The sequence below is a fragment of the Euprymna scolopes genome, chromosome 7 (assembly GCF_053919585.1).
Source record: "Euprymna scolopes isolate OS-2025 chromosome 7, ASM5391958v1, whole genome shotgun sequence".
NCBI classification, from domain to species: domain Eukaryota; kingdom Metazoa; phylum Mollusca; class Cephalopoda; order Sepiida; family Sepiolidae; genus Euprymna; species Euprymna scolopes.
This window is the reverse complement of record NC_136488.1, coordinates 81,403,397-81,431,386: the sequence shown is the minus strand read 5'-3', so window position 1 is coordinate 81,431,386 and position 27,990 is coordinate 81,403,397. Positions and strand designations below refer to the sequence as shown.

General features: G+C 31.7%; 2 protein-coding genes across 10 annotated transcripts in view; one reads left to right on the top strand and one right to left on the bottom strand.

Moving 5' to 3' along the window:
* Nucleotides 1-107: 107 nt before the first annotated feature.
* LOC145279800 (uncharacterized) lies at nt 108-27,267 on the top strand. 4 transcript variants are annotated; one of them, XM_080131139.1, is made up of 10 exons: nt 108-363; nt 500-1,445; nt 2,058-2,138; nt 2,630-2,664; nt 3,310-3,502; nt 3,982-4,207; nt 5,217-5,301; nt 7,086-7,253; nt 22,394-22,483; nt 23,952-24,089. In XM_080131139.1, the coding sequence occupies exons 3-6, from the start codon at nt 2,124-2,126 to the stop codon at nt 4,171-4,173; spliced, it is 435 nt and encodes a 144-aa protein (XP_079987265.1). In that variant the 5' UTR covers nt 108-363; nt 500-1,445; nt 2,058-2,123; the 3' UTR covers nt 4,174-4,207; nt 5,217-5,301; nt 7,086-7,253; nt 22,394-22,483; nt 23,952-24,089. The 4 variants fall into 4 exon arrangements, with proteins under 4 accessions (XP_079987265.1, XP_079987266.1, XP_079987264.1 ...); XM_080131140.1 differs by adding an exon at nt 26,674-27,267 and having other exon boundaries at nt 109-363; nt 500-2,138; nt 24,018-24,157; XM_080131138.1 differs by lacking the exon at nt 22,394-22,483 and having other exon boundaries at nt 109-363; nt 500-2,138; nt 23,952-24,090.
* Nucleotides 17,217-27,990, bottom strand: part of LOC145279798 (uncharacterized protein C8orf34 homolog) — a 106,156-nt gene continuing 95,382 nt past the window's right edge. For 5 of the 6 annotated variants that reach the window (XM_080131132.1, XM_080131131.1, XM_080131133.1 and 2 more), the window contains one exon: nt 17,217-24,219. In XM_080131132.1, coding sequence (XP_079987258.1) covers nt 24,101-24,219 — 119 coding nt within the window. In that variant the 3' untranslated portion in view covers nt 17,217-24,100. The remainder of the gene's footprint in view (nt 24,220-27,990) is intronic. The other variant, XR_013868454.1, reaches the window with a different exon arrangement.

Genomic DNA, 27,990 nt, shown 5'->3' with positions numbered 1-27,990 from the left:
CTAAGAGTCACAATTTAGCAAATCTGTTGAAATATTTATTTATTTGAGTGATTAGCATATTTTGAGTTTTGTATTTTTTTTATTTGTTGCATGAATTTTTCATCATAAAAACTTATAATAATTTTTGACATTATATAGAATTATGAGATGCAGTTCTTTACATTAGTAGCAAATGAAAACGTTGCACAGGAAGTTATAGGTGAATTACTTCCAGTTATGGATGAACTGCTTTATTTAATATAATTTTCTTTTTATGAAGAAGAGGATTATGTATATCGTTTTTTTCCCCCATCTTGATATTTTTTGTTTCTCTCATTTGCAGCTTACCTATTGAATATGCCTCAGTTTCATAGAAAATCTGAGGTAAGAACATGCAAATGTCTTTCTTTGCTCCTCCATTCAGTCACTCGCTTCACTCTATCCCCTTTTTCAACTTTTTTATTTCTTTTTATTTTCTTCGTAAACATTTAAGTTCATCGATTTATAATTTTTTTTTCAGTCTTTGAACACGAATTTCGTCAGTTCATTAAACAGATAAGTTTCATTTTTCCCATCTTTTTCAAGTTTTTTATTATGTACTTTCTATATTCTCTCTGCATATTAAGTATGTCTAATACTGGTGTGTTTATTTTATTCGTGCATAAATAAATTGAAATTTACTTCCCGGAATAATTTAATTTGGCGCTTGCCAGAGTTCCTCTCATATGAAAAAACAAAAAATAAAGAAAAATATGTGTGTATACGTACCTATGACAGAAAAAATATCGTCCATGAAAAATCACATAAATTGATCAAGTAGTTTTATTTTTATAAAGAAAATCATTTTTAAACGAATTTTTTTTCAATGCACCTCCCTCTATGTGTAACTGTTTTTTTTTATCTTATAAGTTTTAATTATTTGGAGTTATCTCCTTTGTTCTTTCAAACCTAGTTTCAAGATGGCATTTAGCCATAAAATTTAATTTTCTTATTCAAAACTAAAACTACTTGATCAACTTACATGATTTTTGGAATATGATATTTTCTTTCTATCACGGATACATAAATCATACAGATTTGTTATTTATTTTTGTTTTTTCATATGATGGAGACACTGGACAAGCACCTTTCATTTTTACAACTTAAAAGCTTCTATTTTAAATATTCAATTCTTTAATGCAAGTACATCACAAATGAGTAGATGAACGAAAATACATTGTTTCTTGACAAATTTCCCAACTATATTTCCATTAAAATAAAATATGATATCAATTGTAACATTTTCCAAGAATGAAAATTCCACTTCTTTTACAACTTTAATAATTTTTCTTTTGCCGCCAAAGCTCAATAAGTTGTGAGAACAAATTTGAAATGACAATCAAAAAAAATCTCTTCAAAATTTTCATACTGGATTCTGTCACATTCGTTCTGATGCCAAAGAGGAAATTTCTGCTACTCTGGCAAAGGTAAACTTTAATCAGAATTCGATTTAGTTTAATTTTCTGCCACTTCATGTTCAAATGGTTAGAATGCAAAAGAAACAGTTGTTATGAATTGATTTAAAAAGTGGTATATCGGGACAGAGGTTGGGGTGGAGGGATGGGCAATATGGCGCAGATAATTTTGCTTGTGTTTCATTGTTTTGTGTCAATTTCTCTGAATTTGAACTTTGTAAAATTGTGTTTGTAGCCAATTACTCCATTAAAATTATCCCTATAATAATTTTGAATTTAAGGATTTTTAAAAATTTGATACATATAATTTATTCACACACACACACACACACACACACACACATGTTGTTTTTTTTTTGTTATCTACATATGCTTCTAGAATTATCTTTAGGTGTATGAAAAACATGTCGATTAACAGATGAATCATTTCGATAAGTAACATAGTGAACTCATTTGAAATTGGCTCAAACCACCCCGGGTGAATGTCATACAATTATAATTAGATTTATAATTTGAATTTATGACATCCTATTTGTTCGGGGAGATTTTAATGCATTTTGTATATTTTTCAAACGCATTGTTTTTGTTTTATCATCTAATCTGATTATCTCTTCTTTGTTACAGGAATCTTGGATAAAACAAAAACAGTTGGCACATTTTGAAGCTGTGAATGAAAAATTGAAATTCCTTATGACAAATGTTGAGGTGAATAAATTGACATTTTATTCTAATTCTGCTTGATGCGTTTACTTTCAGAATATACAAATACTTTTTCTCTTCATCCAACAACAAACTAAGATCATAAAATGCCCAAAAGAAAAATGGCAAACCATATAGAATATGTTCCTAAACAACAAATTATATGAACATCATCGAACAGTTGGAAGAGAAAACAAGGAAATGCTACCGAATAAAATACAAGATATCGAACATGCTCTAAGCAGAAGCTGCGCCTCTAATCAACTACTCAAACATTCTAATCTGCTAAAAAATATAGGAATATGTGCCTTACTATAAAATACTAGATTACCAGAAAAAATAAATTGCTTCCTAAAGATAATGGTTGGAAGTAAAATTCCAGTTTGTGCTATAAATCTCTAAAAATGTTTGTTTTTCTTGGTCTTTTTTGATTCCTTTCTAATTTTTAGTAAACACACAAGTTCACATATTATGATTTTATTTTTTATTTTTTTCAGTTTATGAACATAAATTTCTTGCGTTCATTAAAAAGGTAAGTTTTACTTTTCACATCTTTTTCAATTTTTTTTTTTTTACTATTTCTCTTCTATATTCTTCTCTATGCATATTAAGCACGTTTAATACTAATGTGTTTATTTTATTTGTGTATAATTTGAAATTTACTTCCTATAATAATTTACTTTTTATTTTTCTGTTTAACTCGTTGCAATACCCATCCAATAATACATTCATAAAGTGACGCTTGAAATCAGATCCCTAAATACTTTCAAACCAATATATTGGTTTGATAAGTGTAAAAATAGAGATTATAAAACTGAAGTTATGGGCTGACAAAAATGTATGTTGTGAAATTAAGCTCCAGTTTTCGCATTATGGCTTGGTTAAAAGTAAAATTCTAATTGTACATGATTTCCATTATTTTATTTTTAAAAGAAAATAGTACTTTCTCCTAAATTGTCAATGTGTCTTAAGCCATTTTTATGTCTGTTCTCTTTACCTTTGAAATATTTGACAAAATAAAGTTTCACTAATTTTGGGATTTTGTTATTACGATTTTTCTCGAAATATTTTCCTTTTTCTGCACATTTTTTTTTTTTCCTTAATTTGAATTTAGAATAAAAGTTTAATTTACTTTTACAAACCATTAAGAGCAACTTTAATCATTTCTCTTTTCCAGTCAAAATTCAGTAAGTGATGAGAACAAAAATGAAATCAAACTTCCCGAAGAATCGCTTCAAACTTTTATTGTTGAATTCAGTGAGATGAGAAACCTCCAAAGCGAATATCATAACTTATTCAAAAACTGGTGCAAAAATGCCACGGCCATGCATTCCAATATCAAACAGGTAGTTTATGCTGCTCTCTTGAAGGTAAGCTATTTATCAGATTTCTGTTCAGTTTTATTTTCTGTTTTTATGTTAAAATGATTAGAATACAAAATAATATTCTGAATTGTTTTAAAGAAATATTCTATTGAAGGTATGGGATCACATATTCATAAAATTTCAAGACCTAACAAAAATATGTTAAAGAAAAATGCAAACGAAACAAAAAATATAAGTAATATAGCCCCAGGGCAACCCCAGCTAGGGGCAGTTAGTATATACATATTTGTTCTTTTGTTTAAATATTTTTTATTATAGTTTCTATATGATATAGACAGTTTCTATACGATATAAAGACAGTATATTCCTTTCAATTTCGATGTATAGCAAAATTTGCATCTTAACAATTCAAAATATATATTTGGATTTTCATTTCTAACTTCAAACAAGTTCACAAGAATGGTTAAGAAAAAGAAACTTAAAATCTTCTTTTTTTTTTTTTTTTTTTTTTTTTTTTTGTCTAGGTTTTGGAAGGAAAGGTTGACGGAAACAATGGAATGACCGAGAGTGTTGTGCAACAGACTCTCATGACTTGGCTGCAGAGCAACTACACCAGCCGTTCTGAATTAGATAGTCAATTGAGTGTTAGGATCACATCTATAATAGAGAAATTTCAAGAAATGATAGCTAAAGAAAAAAACAGACTCTACTGTTAATCTTTCTGGAGTTAATCGTGGCATTTCTGAATCGGTAAGTATTTAAACTTGAACTTACTGAAAATAGTTCCTGTGCATTTGTACAGGTGAAACACAGGTTCGAATCTTGTATGAGTTTCGTTTTTCACTTTGTGGTATTCTTTATTTACTTACAGCCTCATGTACTTAATAAATCATTTGTTTAATAATGTTAACCAACCAAACATTAGAATCTACAAAAAAAAAATAAAGGCAGCGTAATATATATGTGTGTGTATGTGTAATTTATGTTATACAAGAAATAATAAGAGTGTTCAATTATTTATACAACAGCATATATATTTGTATTCAATGAACATTATACATTAGTTTGATCTTCCTTTGGTTTCACGAAAACATTGAAGCTCAATACAGGATTGAAGATACCATATGTGATTCATCAACAGACATTTTGATAATGTGTGACAGTAAAAGACACTATCAAATGTCGGTTGATGAATCTGTCATACTTGATATCGTTAACCATGTGGGTGAAATCGACGGTATTGATAGAAGAACAAACTAAACAATAACTTTAGATTTTACAAATAATAGATGACCTGAACAAGAATAAATAATTCCCAGCATTTATATGTAAAACCAAAGATTCAATTAAATAATTTTTTAGAACTCATCAAATGATTATAAATACATTGTGTCACAAAAAATTTCCCTAAAAGAGTTGATGCGCCGTAAAACAAATCCCAATCCTTTCTTCCATTAATACGGAAACAAAAATCGCCAAACTTCGTTCCATTTACATTCATTTGATAAAAACGATCAATTATAAAATAAAATTAATCTTTTATTAAAATAACTGAATTTTTAGTTTTGAAAGTCAATTATAAATATGGATCCATATTCTTAAAGAAAAATTGTATTTCTCTATTTACTCCCTTTGGTCACAATTTTGCTAGACGAGTATATATAACGAACATACACCACACTAACCCTTGCTCCTCTATCCGGTAAAACATGAAACTTATGCTTACAACTGTTATATTGTTAATTTTTTAATTTTTCAGTTTGTACGATCCTTGGTAGATAAAGCTATGAAGAAGTTCAATGCAGATAAAACTGAAATGCTAGATTTTGCTTTGGAATCTGGAGGTGTGTTTTTGATTTTCAATGTTCAACCTGTCTCCATAGATAATTATGAACCATTTAATGACTCTTTGACTATGTGTTTTTTGATTTTCCATGTTCCTAGCTCCATAGATAATTATGAACTAGTCATTTAATGACTCTATTCGCCTATGCAAATTCATGAGTTCACTACAAAGTAACAGTAAAAATTTTATGACTTGTGGAATTTCATAACTGAAAAAAATTTATTCAACTATAGCTAAAGAAAATACCTTAGATACATACTTATAGCCAATAAATTAATTCTTGACTAAACAAATATTAAAATCAATCTGTCTCCTAACAAACTACATTTAAACAATTATTTTTATAGCACGGCCGTTTATAATAATCCGCTTTAAGCTGACATTTTATTATGGGTTGCTTATTTTAAAGAAGTTTTTAAATGTATTTTTGAAAATCGTTTTCCCTTTTATTTTATGCGGCAGTGTGATTAGTACTCAAATTTATCTTTCCATGTGTTAATTTTTATTTAAAATTCATTAAATACCACCCCAAAAAATGCATAAACCTGTTTAGTTAGTGCTTTATAGTGTGATCATTAATCATTATTCGAATACTTTCACAAAGTATCCCACTTGCATCAGTATCTTTGGTATTCCTCTTTATTATATATTAAATTCCCCCAGAACTGTAATTACGGTAAAAACAATTTTTTTATGCAAATTTATTTTTTCTTTAATCTATTATATAAATATAAGTAGTTGTTAATTTAATCCGATTCCCCAGAATTATATATCAGATCTTATGGATTGATTTACTGTTAATCAATTTTTATTTATGAATTTTAGATTATTGATGTTAGACCTAAATAGCTTTGTGCATATCAAATCGCTATTTAATTCTTACCAGTCATTTGCATACTCCTACAGTTTGACATTCATCTATTTAAGATGGTTAATTGCTACACAAATAGATCTCATCAATTCATTTACTTAACCACTCTTTTAGTAATATTTATACACTTTTAAACTTATGATTTATTCATTTCTAAAATTCTCATGTATTAATTTATTAAATTAAATATAAAGATATTATCTTCCTAACTTTAAAAAGGCACCAAATATTAATCTTAGTGTTTCTTCGTTTCCCTTTGCAAAACTCAATAATGTTCTGCAAAGCCAAAAACAAAAACACCTTTTCTTTATAAAACAATCAAACTAAACACTATTAACGAATATTTGAAGATATAAAGAACTTGAAGCATAAACCCTTTTTTCCAAAATTATTGGATTTCGCATTAAATTAAATTATATTTATTTTAATTACAGATAACTTTAATCTCTCTGTTTGTATTGGTCATTTACAAAAAGCTTTGCTGTATCACAACTATTCAGTGTGGCTAAGCACATATTAATGTTGAAATGTGATTTGAAAAATTATCTGTATTTTTACGATATTGATAAGCAAAACAAAAAGAAACATTTTCTCAAGTGCTACTGTTGTATCAAAGAACATGTGTTTAATATTGTCGTTAAGGGGAAAAGAGACTACTAATTATAAAGAGAAATGTCATAATGAAGAGAGATTTTCGATTGTAAGAAAAATGTATTTGGATTACTATTTTCATCTTGATCGTTTCAGACTATGTAACCTCTGACCTTCAAATGCATCTTTTGAAAATTGGGAACATAAAGATTTCCATGTTTGAAAAGATTCACAAAAAGGTTAGAGGTTACACTGACCAAAATATTTGCAATAAGAAAATTAGCTCGTGTGTTTATTTTTTTCTTTATTTCTTGATTTAGCCTGATGTCAATGCTGGTGAATGTTGACCGTTCGAAGGCAGTACTGGAACATTAGTGATTAAGTTATCACATAACATTAAAATTACTGCCTTCAGCATGGAACATATTCCTAAATCCATCTCTCCCTTTGTACACATCGACAGTGCACCCAAAGATTTCTCAGTTTATGTAAGTGCAGCTGTTTTATTGTTATTCTTAATTTTAATTCTTTACTTTTCTTTAAATGTACATAAATGTTTTTCTTTTTTAATGGGTTGCCATATGCAAAACTATTTGGTAAATTTCATACCAAAATGGATATTTGATTCTTAATTTTAGTAACTTATTTATATTGACAATGTTTGACTAAAATGAAAAATACTTTATCTGTTAATATTTTATTCTCATTAAAATAAAAAATAAATTTGTTCTTTTTTATCTTTCTTGACTAGATCAATTTCTATGGTGTTACGTTATTTTATACACCTTAAGAATTATTACTTCAAAGGCAGAGTGCATACTTTTAAAATATGTCTGTAACAAATGTTCAAGAAAATAATTTATTGAAATGTTTTAACAATGCCATTTCTTGTGTCTTTCAGATTGAGATAAATTTATCTTAAAATTTATTTGTTTTTGCTTTTTTTTTTGTTTATTCATTTTGTAAAACAGGCAAATAAACGAAATAACGACAAAAAGGTAGAAAGTAATCATTTTTATCCAGAAAAGTCTCTTTTCTTTAAAAACTCTCAACTAACCCTAAACTATCTCTATTCTTTTGACTTCATCTTCATCTCCTTTACACATGCAAATAGATAGTACAATGATTACTTCCCTTGAAAAACTCCATTGAAATAGACAAAAATGACGTTATTTTCACTAAATGCACAATTATGTTTGACATTAAAATTTCTAAAATAATTAAAAATAATACTGTATTAAATTTTTTAAATTTTGATGAATGCTTATATTTTACAATCATAATTTACTATTTTCTGAAATTTTCCTGTTATTATATTTTTAACAAACATATTTATTTCAGGTGGCATCTTGAACTAATACAAAAACCTTTCACCATTTCTCCCCCTTGTCTTATGGAAAGTTGGAAATTTTATTTTTAATGGTCTGATTTATTTATTTTTGGTCTATTTACCTTTCAATTTTATTTTACTGTTTATAATCTTTTTTCTTTTTTGTGAAGTGTAATTTTTTTTATATAGATTTTATTTTTTTCTATAAAGTCTAATTTTTTTTTTTCATAAAGTGTCACTTTTGGTGTCTGACTCATCAAGATAGAAACTAAATTCCATAATCTATAATTGGAATGAATAAGAAAAACTTAATTATTAGATTTTATTTAATTTATATTTCAGGAAAATATTTCTAAAATGGATTAAAATCTTTCATTGTTGTATTATATTCAACTCTGCTTTTCCCATTTAATTGGGTAAACAAATACTTATTTAATATTTTATTTCATTTTCATTTTGCCATCAAACTACTTTTTTGTACTAATTATGGGTAGATTGTAAATACTTTTCATTGGTCAAATGGTTTATTCTCTGTAGATTCCAATTCGTTTATTTTCTGTTTCAATTTTGTTGAATCTACAGAAAAAATGTTTTTGTTTTGCATCCATTCATCAATTTGTAAATACGTTCTGGTTATTTTATGAATTTTGAAATGTAAATATTTTTCATCTTCATGTATTTTTTCATAAATTTTCAAATCAACTGTTCTACTTTTGATAAAAAGTTGTTGTTTTTTCTTCTTTGTCTTTTATGAAATCTAAATTCAAAAACAAAATATTGAATAATTAAACATTATTTAGTAACCTTCATATTTAAAATATGATTTTTGTATGCTTTTTTTATTTTTGTGAAACATTCAAAAGATCGATTCGAAAAATAAAAATAGAAACAAAGTATTTACAAATTCACTTTGAAACTCGGATATTTTTCTCCTAAATTCATTCCTATCGCAAACTGATTTCTCTTCTACATTATCTTCTACATTCTTTCACGTCATTTATTTTCCGCCTGATGTAATGGCAAATGTTGCCTCACTTTCCGGTAAGTCTGAGTTACTCTTCCTGCACACATACTTTCTTTGAACACTAATCACTGTATATATATATAGTTTGTAGCCCTACCTGAACCTGATCATGGCATGTTCGTTATACTGAAATCATTGCAGATCAAAAGTATTTTTTTAACTTTTTCCTTACTCCTCCTACACACATACTTTCTTTAAGCACTAATCGCTATAACTTCCAGAAAGGTCAGATTCATTGAATAAATTAAATCTCTGAAAAAGCTCCAATATTGTCTATGCAATCCATTCTTCATACCATAATCAAAAACGATTATTTTTTAAACTACTAGCATTTTGGCCCGGCGTTTCCCGGGTGTTTGGAGGTGTATGCTGAGCAAAAAAAAAAAAACGTCAATTTTTTTAATTTTGACCCCTATTATGACTCCTTAACCTGTATTGTTTGGGGCTCAAATCAAGTTATTAAGTTAGATCCATGTGCAAGGAACCTATATCTAAAATTTCAAGTGTTTAGACCCGAAATTGTCGGAGGAGTTTGGTAGAGTTCTCAAAAGTCAAATCGTTGAACTTTGACCCCTTAGCAGCCAAATTTCTGGCCGCAAACCGATCACATCGATTTTCCCAAATCTCAGTACCTTGTATATCAAATTTCGAGTCTGTAGACTAAAAATGGACAGAGTTATTGTGTAGGGAAATGTACACAGACACACAGACAGACACACACACACACAGAGACACACACACGTTCACTTTTATAGCTATATAGATTCATGCTGATCACATTCTTGATATACTTGAGCAACTTGTTATTGTTGCTGCTACATCACTATATCATAATTATAACCATCAGGTTTTGGCATTTAAAATGATGCGAGTGTCCCAGAGTTCAGTGTGAGCAACATCAAGCAATGCTTCACCCTTGTTCTCTGTGTCATCTGATCCGAATTGTTGACATCAATCAGGTTGCATGAAATTATATGACTTTTTACACACACAAGCAAGGTCGTCTTCAGTCTAGCAGTACCAGAAATATCCAGAACTGTTATAGAACACACATGCATCATAAGTTAATATTAAATATCCATGTATTGTCGTCATTCCTGGATGTATAATACTCTATCCTAATTATACAACGTTTAATGTTTTCTATGTCATCCAATCAAAGAGTTGAAAGCAGTCAACTTGAATGCAGTTATATTATTTTTGATGCACTCAAGATTTTCTGGTGCCTCGGATATTTCAGCATATAATGGAGTTGATGCAAGACATGGCATGCTGTACATGGTTGAACTATCTGAGGTACCGAATACATAAGGCATCCATAATTTCAACAATACTAAGTTTCTGAAGGAGCACCGTTAAAGGGATTGTTTCATCCAGTTTGCAGCTGCACCTCCATCTGATCATGGCATGATCATTATACTGTAATTGTTGCAGATCAGAAGTGTTTTGGCCCATGTCTCATACTTTGCAAGATGGCAGAGCAAATACAGGAAAAGACTTTGCCACACATCTAGAATGAAATATATTTACAACAGCTTCCTGAATGTTATGTTAGCAGTCATCCTGCACCAGTGGAAGTTGCCTCCCTTTGTTTAATGTGTTTAATGTAAACTCTCACGTAACGTTAATAAAATGAGAATCGTCAGTCAGCCATTTTAGTTTGAGCTGATATGCTTCGTCTCATCCTATGAGTCAAACTAAGTATTGAGCCCAAAAGTTGTACAAAAAAATAAATAAATAAGTAAGTAAGCCTTAGTTAGATAGACACTTGGATATATTCCATGGGTGAAAGAACCCCTTCTGTTCAACCAACACGGATGATGGAGAGGATTGATCTGATGGTTGAGCCGTTACTGTACAGTATCCAGACTTGATTAGAAACCAAGTCCTTGTTCGATAGACACTTTGATATATTGCATGAGTGATAAAGCTGAAGATATTTTCGCCACATTTAAGTCCAAAACTTTGGTATAAAAGTTCAATGACACAAATATTTAAGCTTTCACATGAGGAAGCCCAAAACTTTGATATAGTAGTATCAAAGTTCAATGATCACTTCAAAGGCGACACAAATATAGTTTATGAACGAGCCAGATTCAATCAGAGACCTTAGGATGAAGGTGAATCCATTGATTCTTTTATCACAGACCTCCACACAATGGCTTAAAACTGCAATTTTAGGGTCCTGCATGAGGAATTAATTTGTGACAGAATTGTAATCAGATGCATGGATCCTAAGTTATTACTGAGTTTGTAAATATAGACCCACCATCAGAGACGTGTATGCCCTGCTATTTCGGTCACCTGCCACAATTGTGGTATGATTGACTACTATGTCTAGTGCTGGCGCAGATGTAACCACAATCCATGATCGCATCTACAAACTAAGGTGGCATCTTCCAGCCCTCTCAGATACCCACAAAACCCTGCATGATCTGAAACATATTCTACAAAAAGAATGGAATGATCACTGCAATCATCTCGCATAAAGAACTTACAATAGAGCAGTGGATGTTTATTATCCCTAATCTTGAGGTGTGTTGTTAAGTAGGCTAACCATTGAAGCACTTAACCTTCCAACCGTCCACCCAAAATTACATACCATCAGGAGCAAAACATGATCATTTGATCCAATAAAGAAAATGTCAGATCTATTCACAGGTCTAGGCACATTTGGGAAAGAATATAACATACAGTTACACATGGATGTGAGTCCATACTCAGTACTCGCACCACGATCCCTATCATTATCCTTCATGAAGAAAACGCAGGCAGAACTCCAGTGAATGGAAAAGCTGGTGGTCATAAGTAAGATTGATAAACCAGTTGAATGGTGTTCTCCCATGATGGTAGTCCCAAAAGCAAACAGGAAGATAAGAATATGTGTAGATCTCACAAAGCTTAACAAGTGCATAAAATGTGAACTTCACATGCTGCTCACGGTTGACCATTTTTTGGCCCAGTTAGAATTATGGGCAAACTTGACTCCAACAGCAGATATTGGTAGATTCCACTTTCATCAGAATCCCATGCACCAACAACCTTCATCAGTTCATTCAGATGGTACCAATTCAACTACTTCCCACAAATAATAGAGAATGAAATTAGAGCTATTTTTTTTTTCAATTTTATTAAACGGATTACACCCCTCTTATATGAAGGATTTTTCATTTAATCTAAGGGCAATGAGGTTAAGACCTTTATTATCGAATGTATTCTGTGTTGTTTGCACGTTTGTTTTTGCACGCATGCATTCAATTTTTTGCACGTTTATACATTAATTCTGTATACTCATTATTCAATAGCTAGCTATAACATATACTGACCCAACGGGTCATCTAGTATTTTATAAAGTTAAAATGAAAAACTCTACTTAATGACGGCTTCCAATTTTGAAAACAGAAATTGGGTGACAGTTTTTATCAAAAACCGTTTTCATCAAAAACAGTTTCCAATTATATTTTAGGTCATATATTTTGTATGTTTTATTTTTATAAACATGATATTGAGCTGATTTTTCTTGCATTCAAGAATTCTATATCTATATCGTTTCCAGGAATTTCTTATTAAATACAATTACAATTAAATTATGTATTCATGTTGTTTGTAATTTCTAATTTTATTATTTTCGAAGTTCACTTACGACCTTCATTTGTTTTAAAATCAATTTGATTCATTCACCATCCACAACAGTGACAAAATAAGACAACCACAACAAATTTTATTGATCCTCGGTTGCAAAAAAGGATGCCCATTTTGCCTCTGTAAACAGAGATGTTAACAACCTTGAAAGGTGATAGTCTTTCATCTTCAACAGGAATTGGATACAGGTTCATCTGTCTTCGAGGATATGTGGGAACATGATGAGAATTAGCAGCGAACCGGATGTTAACGCATCCACCATGAGAGACAAAATGAAAAATCGTCTTTTGCACATGGCTCCACGCATCGCTTCCACTTGGGAAGAAAAAAATAAGATAACCACAAAATAATTATCGACCAATAGTAGAGCTCCGTGCCTAAAATAAACCCCTCAAATATCACAGTCACTGGGAGCCGGTTTGCCACTATAAAAGCGAGGGATTTGAGGGAACCAAGGAGGGAAGAAGAGATTCGCCCTGCTGCATCAGTGAACGCACGGACGGATTCTCCCACCCAACCTAAAGAGATGAAGAAGAAAAAGAAATAAGACACCAGTGAACTGAAGCTGACTACACTCTCATGTTATGGGCCAAACGCCTTCAATTCTAAACAATGCCTAATTCACACAAACCAAAGAAGTGAACGCACAGGCAGATTCTCCCACACGACCTAAAGAGATGAAGAAGAAAAAGAAATAAGGCACCAGTGAACTGAAGCCAACTACGCTCTCATGTTATGTGCCAAACGTGTTCAATTCTAAACAATGCTTAATTCACACAAACCAAAGAAGAGAGGAGGAGAAAGAAGACGAAGATGCCGGGCTGCTAGCGCTGATGAAAGAAGTCACTCGCTTTCCAGTTACAAGCCAGGACACGCATCACTGACAGCAGGATGACCAGCCTACCCTAACCCTCTCCATCGTCCAAAAGATAAGTTACATTTTACGAACATTCATTCCTTGTCAATTCATACATACCTACAAACAGTTTACGAACATTCATTCCTTGTCAATTCATACATACCTACAAACAGTTTACGAACATTCATTCCTTGTCAATTCATACATACCTACAAACATTTTACGAACATTCATCTCCTTTGTTAAATCACATTCCATCCTACGAACACTTTGCCTGTCCTAATACAAATAGTTGGTAGTAAATAAAGTCGGTTCTCAACCTTCAACATTCGTCTGTCTTTAATTATATGGAGTCAGAATCTACACACTTCCAACGTTATTCATTTCATGTATTCTTGGTTGTGGCCTCTATGGCATTCTTTCCCACCCTAAATCCCTTTTTTATAAATATTGAGGCCATAGATACATGTTCATGTAGGAAAGTCCTTGATAACAGGTCGGCAATTCAGACCTCAAAATATAGTTAATTTCTCATCATTAGTTTCTAGCAGACTTAAATAATAATTAATGAACCTAATTATTTAGGCTTGAAATAAAAGTCTCAAAGAGACGAAAGTTGGAGGCTCTATCATGCCTCGTATGCAGTGGGTTGATGAAACTATAAAAACAGGAATGCAATGCAAAAAAAAACGCGAAAGCGAATCACTCTGCAGTAAATACAATCGACGAATTTGATTGGTCCAAACAAATACAATGAGAGGCATGTTGTAATTGTCAAATTTCTAACATTATTTTTATTTTATTGATTTTTATTTTATTTATATTTTTTTAGGAAGTCTATTTATCCACATTTCTTTTTTTTTTTTTTTTTTTGAGGGGGGAGTAACTTTAACTTTAACTTTGCATCCGTATGCTTCAGTGTCGTCTGCAGTTTTACATTTTTTTTTCTTTTAGCTTTCAAGCCGTAAATTGCTTCGACCATTTCTGGTTCACCCTGTAAAACAAATTCAGAAACATTCAGACCGAGTTTTGCCTTATATACACGAAAAAATAAGTAAATAAAAAGGCAAACGTCGATGTCGGAATATCCTGTCCAAATCACCAATAAAAAATCGTCCGCGCCTATAAAACTTAAAAATCGAACTGGAAACTTAAAAACAAAACGAACTTTTTTATTATTATTAGAAAAGATGTTTTTCCTCCGTTATTATTTTAGTAAGAACGAATTACTATTTCGTTATCTTTTTACTAAAATAAAATTGTTAATTCTTTAATTTTTTCCATGCGTACCTGCTAATTATGTTTTTTTTTTCATGCGTATTTATTATTATTTTAGTAAAAATGAATCACTATTTTGTTATCTTTCTTACTAAAATAAAATATAATTATTAATTCTTTTATTAATTATTTTTCACTGAAAATAAAAGAAATAAATAACGAAATAAAAAAATCTCCAATTTCTTCTTGATCAAATAACACGGCAAATAAGTAATAGGCAAGATTTTTTTCCGAACACAAAATATTTGAAAACCAAAACATTTATTGTATAAAAATGTATCAATATATAATTGTAAACAAATTTATTTAAGAGTCTGCGTGAGAAAATATAATTTTAATAAAACAATTTTGTAATGGAAGCAACATTGGATTTTTATAAAAAAAAAAAAAAATTTCCGAAACAATAAATAATTTAAATGAAACATCTGTTGTGGACCAGGATATAAATACCCTAACTCGCTACAAGAAAAAATAATGAAATGAATTGAATGAAGGAAACAAAAACTCAATTGATGGATAAGATAAACGTTGTTTATTTACTGTTGAAAGAATGAATGTTTTAGATATAACACGTGTTCATGTCCGCGCGGGTGTAACCATCGTTTGTTGTGGGACTGGTGGTGTAGAAAGAAAAGGAAATGCGTGTTCATCTCACGTTTGGATCACTATCGTTTGTTCGCACGTGGGAAGAGAAGTGAGTGAATGTAATGGAAAATGGGAATGATAGTCCAGCGTGTAGACAAAGAAAAAGATAGAGGGTTGACATCAGTAAAACTGTGCGCCATGTTAGCCGTCAGCTACGCAGTGGTGTTCTCTGGCACAAGTAGTAGATAGAGAGAGAAAGAGTGAGAATGTCAATCCAGTTCATGGAGAGAGAAAGCGTATAAAGTGTACGTACTGTCTGTTGGCTTTTTGTCCCACATAGTAGCAAGTGGTATGAGGCATGCGCGTGCGCACGCCTGCCGAAAAGGCACGCTGTCGGTCTGTAGACCGCCCAGCTAGGAAGCTGGTCTGAAAAAGGGCTTGTCTCTTGCTTTTATAGTCGTTTCCAGTGGTCTTTTCCGCATGTGTGGATTTCCTTTGAAAGGGGAAGTGACGTTGTCCTTGTGTGCGTACGTGTGCGAGTATACACGTGAATGTGGATGTATGTACGCGAACGTGAATATATGTACGTGTGTGGATGTCGGCATGTATGTTTGTGTGCGCGTATGTATATGACAAGTAATATAGCTTGAAATGTGAACGCGTGTTTTTGTGTGAGACTAGAAAAGGCTCGCGCGCATTTGTTGAATTATAGCAACTTTGAAGAGTCAACAACAAATAAATAATTAAAATAAAACATTTTTCCGAATTAAAGCAACATTGGATTTCCCCCCCCCCCCCCCCGGAAATATTTTTGACTTGAAGTAAAATTGTGGTACCCAAGAGGTGGTACGCATGGAAAAAATTAAAGAATTAACAATTTTATTTTAGTAATAAAAATAACGAAACAGCAATTCGTTGTTACTAAAATAATAACAGGGGAAATACATTTTTCTGTTAATAATAAAAATAAAGTTCGTTTCATTTTGTTTTCGAGCTTCCGATTCGATTTTAAAGTTTTATAGGCGGGGACGATTTTTTTTTTTTTTTTTTTTTTTTTTTTTATCAGTGATTTGGCCACGGTATTCCGACATCGACGTTTGCCTGAATCAGACCGGACATACAAACTTTGAGTGTGGGATTTTTATGGTTTGCCGAAATTTTAAAGATTTGATTTAGTTTTATTTACAACTACGCCAGCAAATTTTTTAAAAAATCGTAACTTTCTAGTATATTTCGGGGAGATAACTTTTACTTTTATTTTTAAAGTTCTGCCCCCTGAATCTTTTTACTTTAGTAAAAAGGGTGCTGTTTTATAATTTTCAATGTGCAGAGAGAGACAACTCTCGTTTACTAAGAGATTCGTTCATTTTTTTTCATCTCATAATTTAGGACGCTCGATCTGACGATATTTAACAAATTTGATAATATATAATACAAAATGTAGTCTTTACGCGGCAATTCCTCGCTTTCCGTTCGTCAGACGATAAAATTATTAAGCAATCATGTAGATTGATTCGTCTAAGGGACGTAACTCTACTTTTACTACGAGATTAGGGTTTATTGTTTGTTTGTTTGCTTGTTTGTTTGCTTTTTTTGTTTGTTTTTCCATCCGATAATTTGGGTGGGATGTTAATTGTAAAAGAAAAATACGAGTTTTTTTTTAACCAAATTTTTAACTTGTGATCTCAATTTCTTTCCTGCAGAGGCAAAAGAATCCACAAATACAAAAGCCATACCTTTCAAACTCAAAATTTATTCACAAATAACAGCAATGAAAGTTTATTGGTTCTGGTAATGTCCTTTGCCAAAACGGTGGCCCAATTTTCCCCCATATGCATGAAGCCTTTAGTTCGAATTCCTATTGTCAGAATGTTAGTTTGTTGTTTCTCGTAAGGCTCCATGAATGTTCATGGTAAACTCGGCAGGAGTGATGGCGCCTATAATTAGGCATAATGTGAGCCCCTTGGGACTCAAGATGAATTGAGATAAGATCCAATATTTGGTAAATAAACATGCAGAACAGTTCTTGAATGTCATCCTCAATTAGGATAAATTCAGCAGTATAAGTAGTCTCTGCTTGTAGAGATGTGGTCCTTCGTTCACCAACTGTTTGGTGTTCATGAAGGACTTGTCTTAGCTCCCTCCAGTGGCAGCTGCTGGGTTTTGAGTCTATCCCGATGCCGAGCTTTGTCTAGACTGAAAGAGAAAGTATGATACAAAAGCGCGCCAAGTTAATCATCTGACACATTCAAATTTAAACCAATGACAGCCAACCACTAATTTGTGGGCGGACAAACAAGAAAAGATGGCTGCCATATATGGAATTTCTCACAAATTAATAACAGAACACTGACCAATAAAATTTGTTTTTTTATAAGTTTACGGGGTCGCTGACAACGAAGCTGGTATTCAATCAATCGCAAATTTACTGTTTGCATGGTATTAACCCCTGGACCCTCGCAATATTTTGCGCCACATCAACCTATTCGTTAACGCTACATGTGAGCAGTTCTTATTGAAATGTATGTGCGCACGCACATAGTCATGTGACCTTTCACAAGGCGCATGAATACATGGCAGGCATTTTAAATGACAGGAAATATTTTTCATAAAATAAAAAAAAATAGTTTTCATCTCATTAGTAATTAGATGAAATACTTTACATAAAATGAAAAAAATAATTGTTCTCTCATTTAATAGCAAAAATAATGTCAGTAAGTTTTCACACGTGTTTCACAAAAACATTTTTTTGAGGGAGTTATACAATTAAAAACTTGTATAGTTTTTAACAGGTGCCTCTGCAGTTTAATTTACCGTTTTTCTGTAAGAAATGTTCCCACATACACTAAGCAGAGCCGTTTAATTTTTCACAAAATTCTGGATAGTGTGGTGGCCGCGGCCGTTCCACCACCTGTCCCCTGGTATCTCCAGAATTTTTGTAAAACGCTTATGAAACTTAATTTTTTAGATCAATTAAAAAGTATCAAAAACTACATAATACAGAAAAATGAACCATATTTTTTGTTTCTGAAAACTTTCCTGTTTTTTCAAATATCTGCTAAAAATTCCTCCACGATGTGACAAGTCACTTTACTACACACGTGCACGCGCAAACGCATCATGTAAGAATAGCATAAACGAATGCAATAAGATGGCACAAAATAGTGCTAGAGTCCAGGGGTTAATACCATGCATACGGTAAATTTGTGACAAGTTTGAATGTCAGATTCGTTGTCAGCAACTCCAAAAACTTATGAAAAAACAAATTTTATTGGTTGGTGTGTTGCTGTAGTTGAAGTAAACATTTACCTTTTTTTAATGTAAATATGGTAAAACTTGTCGAAAACGCTCTTTTGTAGTTGTTTTAAAAATGGAATGAAAATTTAAATTTTGTTCCGGTTTAATCTTTTTTTTTAAATTGTGCATGTGCCAGCAAAATGGAAAATAATCAGTAAAATAATTTTTAAAATAAATTTTTAAAACGGGTAGCACAACCAACCACCGATATGTGCACAAGAATTTTTATACAATAATAAAAATTGGGGAGTAAGAAGATTTGGTCAAAGTGGCCTGGTTGTCCCTCTGAATACTTACTTGCAAAAGTTGCTTTTTAGGGGTATTATCCCCAATTTCCCCATCTTAAGAACAGCTTTTGGAATAAACACCCTTGGAAGGTCAGTTTTCAGTGGGACTAGCGGCGGTACCTGGCGTTGCCCGGGTGTTTGGAGGTGTGTGTGCTCTTAAATAAAAAAGAAACCGGGGGGGGGTGTAGGATCGAACTCGAAGCCCTGAGGCGAAGTTTGAAAATAAAATGTGAAAAAAAACATGAACTGTTCGGCCAGCGAGAATAAGTTACTGAAAGATGTTTGAATTTATTTAAGTAAGAACCAAATTGACAGGTGCCTGCATGGAAGTCGTAAAGCCTTAGGACGACGACGACGACGTAAGCAATAGCTATTCAGCAAATGAGGTCAATGACCAGGTTTGTTTGTTATAAGCGAAGTAAAAAAAGAAAAACGAACGTTAAAACTTAAGGGGGGGGGGTAATCAAAACATCTTAAGAACGACTTTTGGAATAAACACCCTTGGAAGGTCAGTTTTCAGTGGGACAACCAGGCCACATTCACCGAAGATGTAAGTAAGAGGTTTCTAATAAAACATGGTGCATTGCTCAAAACAGTCATATGTCCAAAGTGTCAAACAATGTGCTCTTTTAGGGAGAAAATGTCGAATGTGGTGCTGCGCAAACTATGTGTTCATTGTGTTACCAACAAAAAAAAAAAAGGAACAGATGCTGTTTTGGTATGAGTGTGAGGAAAGGGACATTTTTTTTAAGAAATCTAAACTTCCTTACTGGAAAATTACAAAAAGTTTGTCAAGCGTTTCTTAAATAAAATGTAGGACCAGAGCAATTTGGAAAAAAAAAAAAAGATTAAACTGGAACAAAATTTTGAAACAACCCCAAAATAAAGCACTTTCGACAAATTTTACCGTAAAGGTAAATATAGTAGATAATTTAATTTATTTATTTATATATTTATTTTTACATTTTATTTTTCTTACATTTACTCGAATATTTTGCTTAAGAAAAATTGTCGTACTGGCACTTAACTCTTTGAAAAAAAAAATAGTCGCATCTTAATAAATTTATCTATTATGTTTACCTTTTTTTTTGTTTATTTTTTTGTTGCAGTAAATAAAAACAGTTTCTTGTCTGAAATAAAAAAAAAAAAACATAGTCGCATCGTTCATGATTGGCAGTACCATATTTTTTCTTAAACAAATCATAGTCAGCTAATATACTTCCTAATTTCTGACGTGGCTGTTACTGGAGTCGATGACAAGGCAAATCAGTTCCTTCACTTTTTTTTTTTTTTTATCTCACGCTATACCTCCTCTGTGCATGTACTCTTTTTGTTATGTTTTTCCAAACGTTTTTTTTTATTATTATTTAATAATCATTGAAAAGTGTTATCAATATATCATTATCATTGTTTAATAATCATTGAAGGGTTTTATTTTAAATAAGAATTATTTAAATTAGTTGTTGTTTTTTTTTGGGGGGGGGGTTATTGAAAACACTTTTTTGCGCTTTATTTTTATTTTTTAAGAATGAATTATTGAAAACACTTCTTAAAATCTTTTTAAACTATTTGAGAAATATTATGTATTGATTACGTTTTTTATAGTGTTTGAAATTTCGTTATTTTGATTTCAATAGTTTTATTTTTATACTTTTATGCACATACATTTATTATATAAATTTAAATGAAAAAAAAACATTTATTTTTAAAATAAATAAAAACATATTTGGTAAAATTTGCAAAGAATGTGCTGTTTTACGATTGTTGAAAAAATGCAACTGAAATTTAAATTTTGTTCCGGTTTAATCTTTTTTTTTCATTGTGCCGCCTAAAAATGAAAGCAATCGAAAGAATAACATATTGAACAATCGTACTTTTTGTATATATATATATATATAAGTGAAAATGTCTGAGGGTGTCTGTGTGTGTGTGTGTACATTTCCGTACCAAATAACTACCAAATTAAGTTTTCAGTCTACAGACTCGAAATTTGACATAAGGGGTATTGAGATTTGGGCAAATCTTTTTAATTGGTTTTCGGCCAGAAATTTGGCTGTCAAGGGGTCAAAGTTCAACAATTTGACCTTTGAAAACTCTACCAAACTCCTCCACCAATTTTGGTCTAAAGACTTGACATTTTAAATGTAGGTTATTTGGATATGGATCAAACTTTTTAATTTAAGTTGAGCTAAAAAAAATAAATGTTAAGAGGTTAAAATTGAGGTCAAAGTTAAAAAAAAAATTTACCTCTGTGGTCTCTACCAAATTACTCAGCCAATTTTTGGTCTAAGCATTTGAAATTTTACATAAAGGGTATTCAGAGATAAGGAAAGCTTTTTAATCGGTTTGGGTCGAAAAGATTTGACCTTTGCGGTTTCTAGTAAATTACTCAGCCAATTTTGGGTCTAAACATTTGAATTTTACATAACGCATATTCAAACATGGCAAGCATTTTAATCAGCTTTGGGGCGAAAATTTGGCTGCCAAAAGTTCACAGTTGAAAGAGATGACCTTTGCAGATTCTACCAATTTTGGGTCAAAACACTTGAAATTTTAGATGTAGGTAACTTGGACATGGGTCAAACTTTTTATTTAGATTTAAGTCCAAAAACAATGAATGTTAAAGGGGTCAAAATTGGGGTCAATGTTTAAAAAAAAAAAATTTCCTCTGCGGTCTCTACCTAATTACTTAGACAATTTTTGGTCTAAACATTTGAAATTTTACATAAAAGGATATTCACACATAGGGTAAAAACGGAAAAAAGTCAATTTGGTACACTTTTTTGGTATTTTTTTTTTTTTTTTTTTTTTTTACATAAGTCCAACTTACCGTTCACATTGGAAATATCAACTTTTGTAGGTTTTCAGGTATACTTACAACAAATAAACACTCCAATCTACCCATGTTAAGAACGGCCTTTGGAACAGACACCCGCAACCTCCCCATGTTAAGAACGGTTCTCGGAATAGACACCCACAAACTTGTCAGCATACCCGAAAACCTATAAAATTGGCATGTCAAATGTGAACGATGAGTTGGACATAATGTAAAAATGTACAGAATTTAAAACAGAACGAAATCTAAATTTCTGTTTCATTTTTACAACAACCGTAAAACAGTGCATTCTCCGCAAGTTTTACCATGTATTTTATAATTTCCTAAACATATTTCTTGTAAAATTTTAAATATAATAAAAACTTTGATTTTTTTAAGTTTTTTATTAAAAGTGCAAATAAAGACTGTTATTTTTATCTTAATAATTTTGTTAATTTTTATTGTATATTTTTAAATAATGTCCATTTTATATTTTATTTTAATAAAATAGAAATACCGAAGAACAATAAAAGTGAAGGAACTGATTTAGTGATTTACCTTTGTCACCGCCTCTGGTAGCAGCCACGCCAGGAGTTAGGAAGTACGTTGCCTATAACCAACTTATTTATCTATTATATTAACCTTTTTCATATTTTTGGGGTGCTTCTACACTTTATCGCTGAAACTGGAGACGCCATTTTATTTCGAGCCCCTGTCGATTAGAATCAGAGGGAGAAATCAGTATTTTAAATTATGGCCGAAGTTAGAAATAAATAACAAAACATTAAACTAGATAAACTTCCGGAAAGAACTATGAAAAAAAGTAAATAAAGTGAAAGAGAACATATATATCCATAATTGTTTGATTGGAAATGTTTCGATTTAATTAATGAAAACGGGAAAGTTTTTCATTTAATTTTAGGTTAATTCTTTCCGGAAGCAATTTTCTCCAGTTTAATTTTTTTGTTATTTATTTCATGCTTCGTCCATAGTTTAGAATTTCAGAAATCAGTGATTTCTCCCTGGAATTTTAACAGCAGGTGCGCAAAATAAAATGGCGTCTCAAGTTTCGGCGATAAAGTGTAGAAGTACCATTTTTGTAAAATTAAATAAAATAGTTGAAAAACATTTTGTTTGAAATAAAACAAAAATTGTCTCATCTTTCTTTTCTTACAGTTAGCGTCCCAAATTATCGTATGGAAATAAACAAGTTAATCTTTTAGCAAAACTAGAGTTATGTCCCTTAGACTTTCTTTATGCTGCCAATTATTATCACATAAAAATGTTTCATTCTCTTTTTTTTTTTTTTTTTTGCTAGTAAGTAGGGTTTTTTCTTGCTTTTTTTTTGTTGTTGTTGTTGTTTTGTCTTTATTGTTGCTTTTTTTTTTTGCTTTTTTAATCACCATCAACATTTAAGAAGAATAGAAAGAGGATTTACTTTCGCCTGCCTCATAACTCTCACTTCCCTTATTTTGTTCTTTAGTCCTCACATTCCATCAGTGATGTTTTTGGCAAAGGGGGAGAATTGCTGTTCTCCAAGTTGGAATCTATATATATAACATTTATTTGTTTTCTAGTTTTTTATCTTGAAGTAGTATTTTTTTTTATTTATTCTTTTTTTTTTTTTAGCTTTTTACATCCTTCATACCTTGTCTGGAGTGATTGCCATTAAAATAAAATAAAAAATGCGGATCATATTACTTTATCATAGTATTTTGGGGGAATTTAAGTCTCATTCTAACATTTTCTATTCCCTTTCATTGGTTATCTTAGTTAAACATTTAACGAACAGGAATTTCTAATGATCGTGATGTGGAAAATACTATTGAGATTCCATAATAAGAGAATGTTATTCAAAAAATCATACTGTTGTGGCAGAACTAACCTATGTTACCTACTAATAGACTATTCCAATCTCAATAAATACCAGAAGACTAAGCTGTAAGGTGTCAGTCAATATCCGATGGACCAACCTAGGTCGTTCGTCAGCTATGACGAACAACCTACCTATTGTATGCTTTGTGTTCTGTTTATTTTGGCATTCTGTTTTTCTTTGCAACTTTTAATAGGGCTATAACAGTGGCAACATCGAATTTCGAACTCACAGAAGTTAATCGAATTTTAAATACTCACAGCATTCAAAAGAACTCACAATGGAAAGCTGAATTAAACCAAGCAAGTGTCCAGTAAACACTGAGGAAAGGAGAAAGAAAGGAACTCACAAAAACCAAATAAGTGCATGGACATAAAAGTTTGAATTGCAAACTCGTGGAAAGTAAGAATATTTTAATCTTTTTTTTCCTTCTCTTTGTTTGGCATTGTCACATCTTGGCGCACCTGTAAATACAAAAGAAAGAAAAATACGAATTATTTGTGTTTTTTTTCTCACATCATTAAATAAGTGTGTCAGCAAACTTTTTGTTTTGGCTTACTAAAAAAAAAACAGTACATAGGGTTTTCAGGTTTTCCCCCATTTGGTCAACAGTTTTTTTGTGCTATGAAAAGACATTTGCTTTGAAGGAATATTGAATATTTCTCCCAACATATTTTTCTGCTCTTCTATGGGAAAAGATATTCGTTTGCAATTTAAAACTATGGTCAACGTTTATTTGCAAAGTTATTGAAGGAAACAAATTACTCTTCCCTTTTCCCCAGTTCTAAAAATACTAAAACCTGATTAATCTGAACTTGGTTTTGCGAATTTCTGTAAATTTAGTATTTTACGCACATACAAAAACGGACGCCTTACAAAGTACATTGGAACAATTATTAAGACTGCAAATTGAACAATGATAATAATTATTTGAACACCAGAAACGCTCAGATGAAAGACAACAACAACAAACACAGTGCATGGAAGAGCTGTTTATACAAATCATAAAAATAATGCATCCACTGATAATAATACCGTATTTTCACAAGACTCAATATGGAATGCGATTGACAATTTCTGCTACGGACCTGAAGAAGATAAATCATTTGAAGCTTATTTTCGTTGGTATGAAGATTTTTTTTAGTATCAACTGCAAACAGTATCGAACCAGAAAAAGGTCCATTTACTATTATGAAAACTAGAACATAACAAGTTTGTGGATTTTATTTTACCACAGAAAATGTTAGAATTAACTTTTGCTGAGATGATAGAACTTTTTACAGAACTATTTAGCCCAAAAGTTTCTTAAAGTTTCCATAAGTATTGTTCATTTTGGAATTTGTAGAAGAATGACAAAGATGATTTTGCAATGTACGCAGCCATAATAAATAAACATTGCAACAGATTCAAACTTGCTGACCTTAGTGCAGACAATTTTAAATGTTTAGTATTTCTGCAAGGATTTGATTTCTGGTCCAGATGCGAAAATTAGGAGGCATGCCCTTTCAAAATTAGAAAATGAACCAAACTAACTCTACAAAATTAAAAGAAGACTGCCAGAAAATAGAAATTATTAAAAAGGATTTGATGAATATCAAAGCTGAAATCATGCAGATTAAAAAAAATAGACAGATAATTTAAAAAACACAAAAAATCAAACACTACTTAGGGAAAAAGGACACACATATCGACACATAGCTAAGGAAGAATCTGAAAAAAGAAAAATCCCGTCTCCATGCAGTTGATGTGGAAATTTCCATTAGGTTAAAGGCTGCTCATATTTATCAAGAAAATGTTTAATATGTAAAAAAAAAATTAAAAAAAACAAATAAACTAGGACACGAAGGTACTCATTGCAAAAATAAAATTAAATACAAAACCCGAGTATGTCTGGCAGAGACTGGAAATAATGAAAAAGGGTTGCAAAATATGTGACTATAAAAGTTCATGATAAAAAAATAAAAAATCAACTTAATTTTGGTTCAGCCCTTTTAATAGTAAATTTAAATACCTGGGTGAAATTGAATAAACCCACAATGCTGAGAACACACAAAACAGTAAAGGCCATTAACAGTACGCAAATTAATTTCGAAGGGGAATTTTTAGCGAACGTCACATTATTAGGAAAGACAAAAAAATCAAAGCTTATCTATTAAGGAATACCACTAACCTACTCGAATAGGGCTGGATTCATGAATTTAAATTATGGTACCAGCTAAGCAATAATTTTTTGCAAAACGAAAATAAAAAGTACATCAAACGTCCATGCCTTGAAAAACAAATTAAAAGGAAACTTTTCTTGTTCTAGGCCATGAAAAGCCAAACAGAAGATGCAAACAAAATGATAATGTTGTAGACTGAACAAAAGTACCTCTTCCCTAGCAAGAACAGCACCTAACAACAAAGCAAGAAACCAAAATTAGTCAGGGTAATCTATTGCCAATCCTAAAGCGATGACACCCTCGCCAACCGACCCAGTCGTAAATGCCTACACAACTGCAGGCGATTTTTCACCAGATATGAAAACTTCAGCTACACTGCAACAGATACCAATCCAACTCTGTTTTTCCCAGCATTGGAACATCATTTATCGAAAGTCAACGTCACTCAAAAATTATGTGCAGCAAAATAACAGCACTCAAACTGTTTTTTCACAATATGGAAAAAAAACTGCCTGACTATTTTACCCAGCATCTTTTCAAAATAGACCGTTCATCAGGTTAACAACACTAGTAGAAACCTCTGGGACAATATCACCTTTTGTCTGATGGTTTATTACAAGTGAGGTCCTAGGTGATTGACCCTTAATTACTTGTGGCGGAGTCTACCCGCGCAAGTACTCCATTGTTTTATTATATTTTATTAAATTCTCGCAACTAATACATGGGAAAAAAGCAATAAAACATTTTTTTTTGCAGGTCGAAAAAAAATTTGGACCTGAACAATGAATTCCCCAAGAAGTAAAGGCTATTGAAATTATTTGATATTGAGCCTCTCCAAATCACACCAGAACCACAACATTCAGGCAAGAAAAAGAAAATCACCAAGCTGTTCATGGTCCACCCAAAGAGGAAAATATGCTGATACACCATCCAGAGTTATCAGCTTAGAAGAGGGGGTGTTGTGGTGGAACTAACCTATGTTATCTACCAATAGACTATTCCAATCTCAATAAATACCGGAAGACTAAGCCGTAAGATATCAGTCGATATCCAGTACTTGTACTGGGATGGTCACTGAAGTGTGGTGTCTGCACAGATACTGCACTCAAATTAATTGTCCTTAGTCAATGGAGGGGGGAACCCTTCTATAGTAAGGCAATTTTATTTTTGCAGAATACCCCTTTTGAGGGGAGCTGGTTATCTTCTACATTAAACCGACCTTGTGTCACATTTTGTTTTGTGAGAAACAAATAAATAACCAATCGATATCCAATAAACCAACCTAGGTCATTCGTCGGCTACGACAAACAACCCACTAGTGCATGCTTTGCAATACATGTTGTTACTTTATTTTGGCCTCCTGTTTTTTTTTTTTTTGTTTGCAACTCTTAACAGGACTATAACACATACATATGTAGATAGGAATAAAGTCCATTTGTAAGGCTGATGAAGTTCATTTTGTTATTATTAGAAAGTAAGTTTGCGATAAGATCTTACAAAAGTAAGTCCACATGCTGACATGTTGCCATTTTAGAATAGTGAAGTCTATATGCTGACGTTGATAGCCTAAGCGTAAAGGTGAGTTTGTGCTATCAGATCAGACCGTCTAAAGATACTGGCTTGCTGAACTAAAATGAAACAAACATCTATGGTATGTTTTTACCTTTCCCTTTGAAAAACTCAATCGTGTCCTGCAAAGGAAAACACTAGAATAACAATTTTTCTACACAAAAAAATGCAAACCAAAACCATGGATAAATATTTCAAGAGCTTGAAGCATAAAAGTTTTACAAAAATGATCAAATAGCACATTAAATAACCCGAAAAGTGTTGACATGCAGTAAAACAAGAGAAACATGCATAGTCCTCATGAGTGCATAATGAACAAGACATAAAAAAAATGACTAAGTTCAGCCCCCCCTCCCCCATTTAGCCCCAAAAGTCCCCAGGGGACGTCAAATCCTGGTGAAAATGAACAAACAGTGCAGTTTTAGGCTTTTACATATGTAAATTTGAGTTCTGCACCATGCAAAAAAAGAAATGACTAAGTCCATCATTTGCCCACCCCCATTT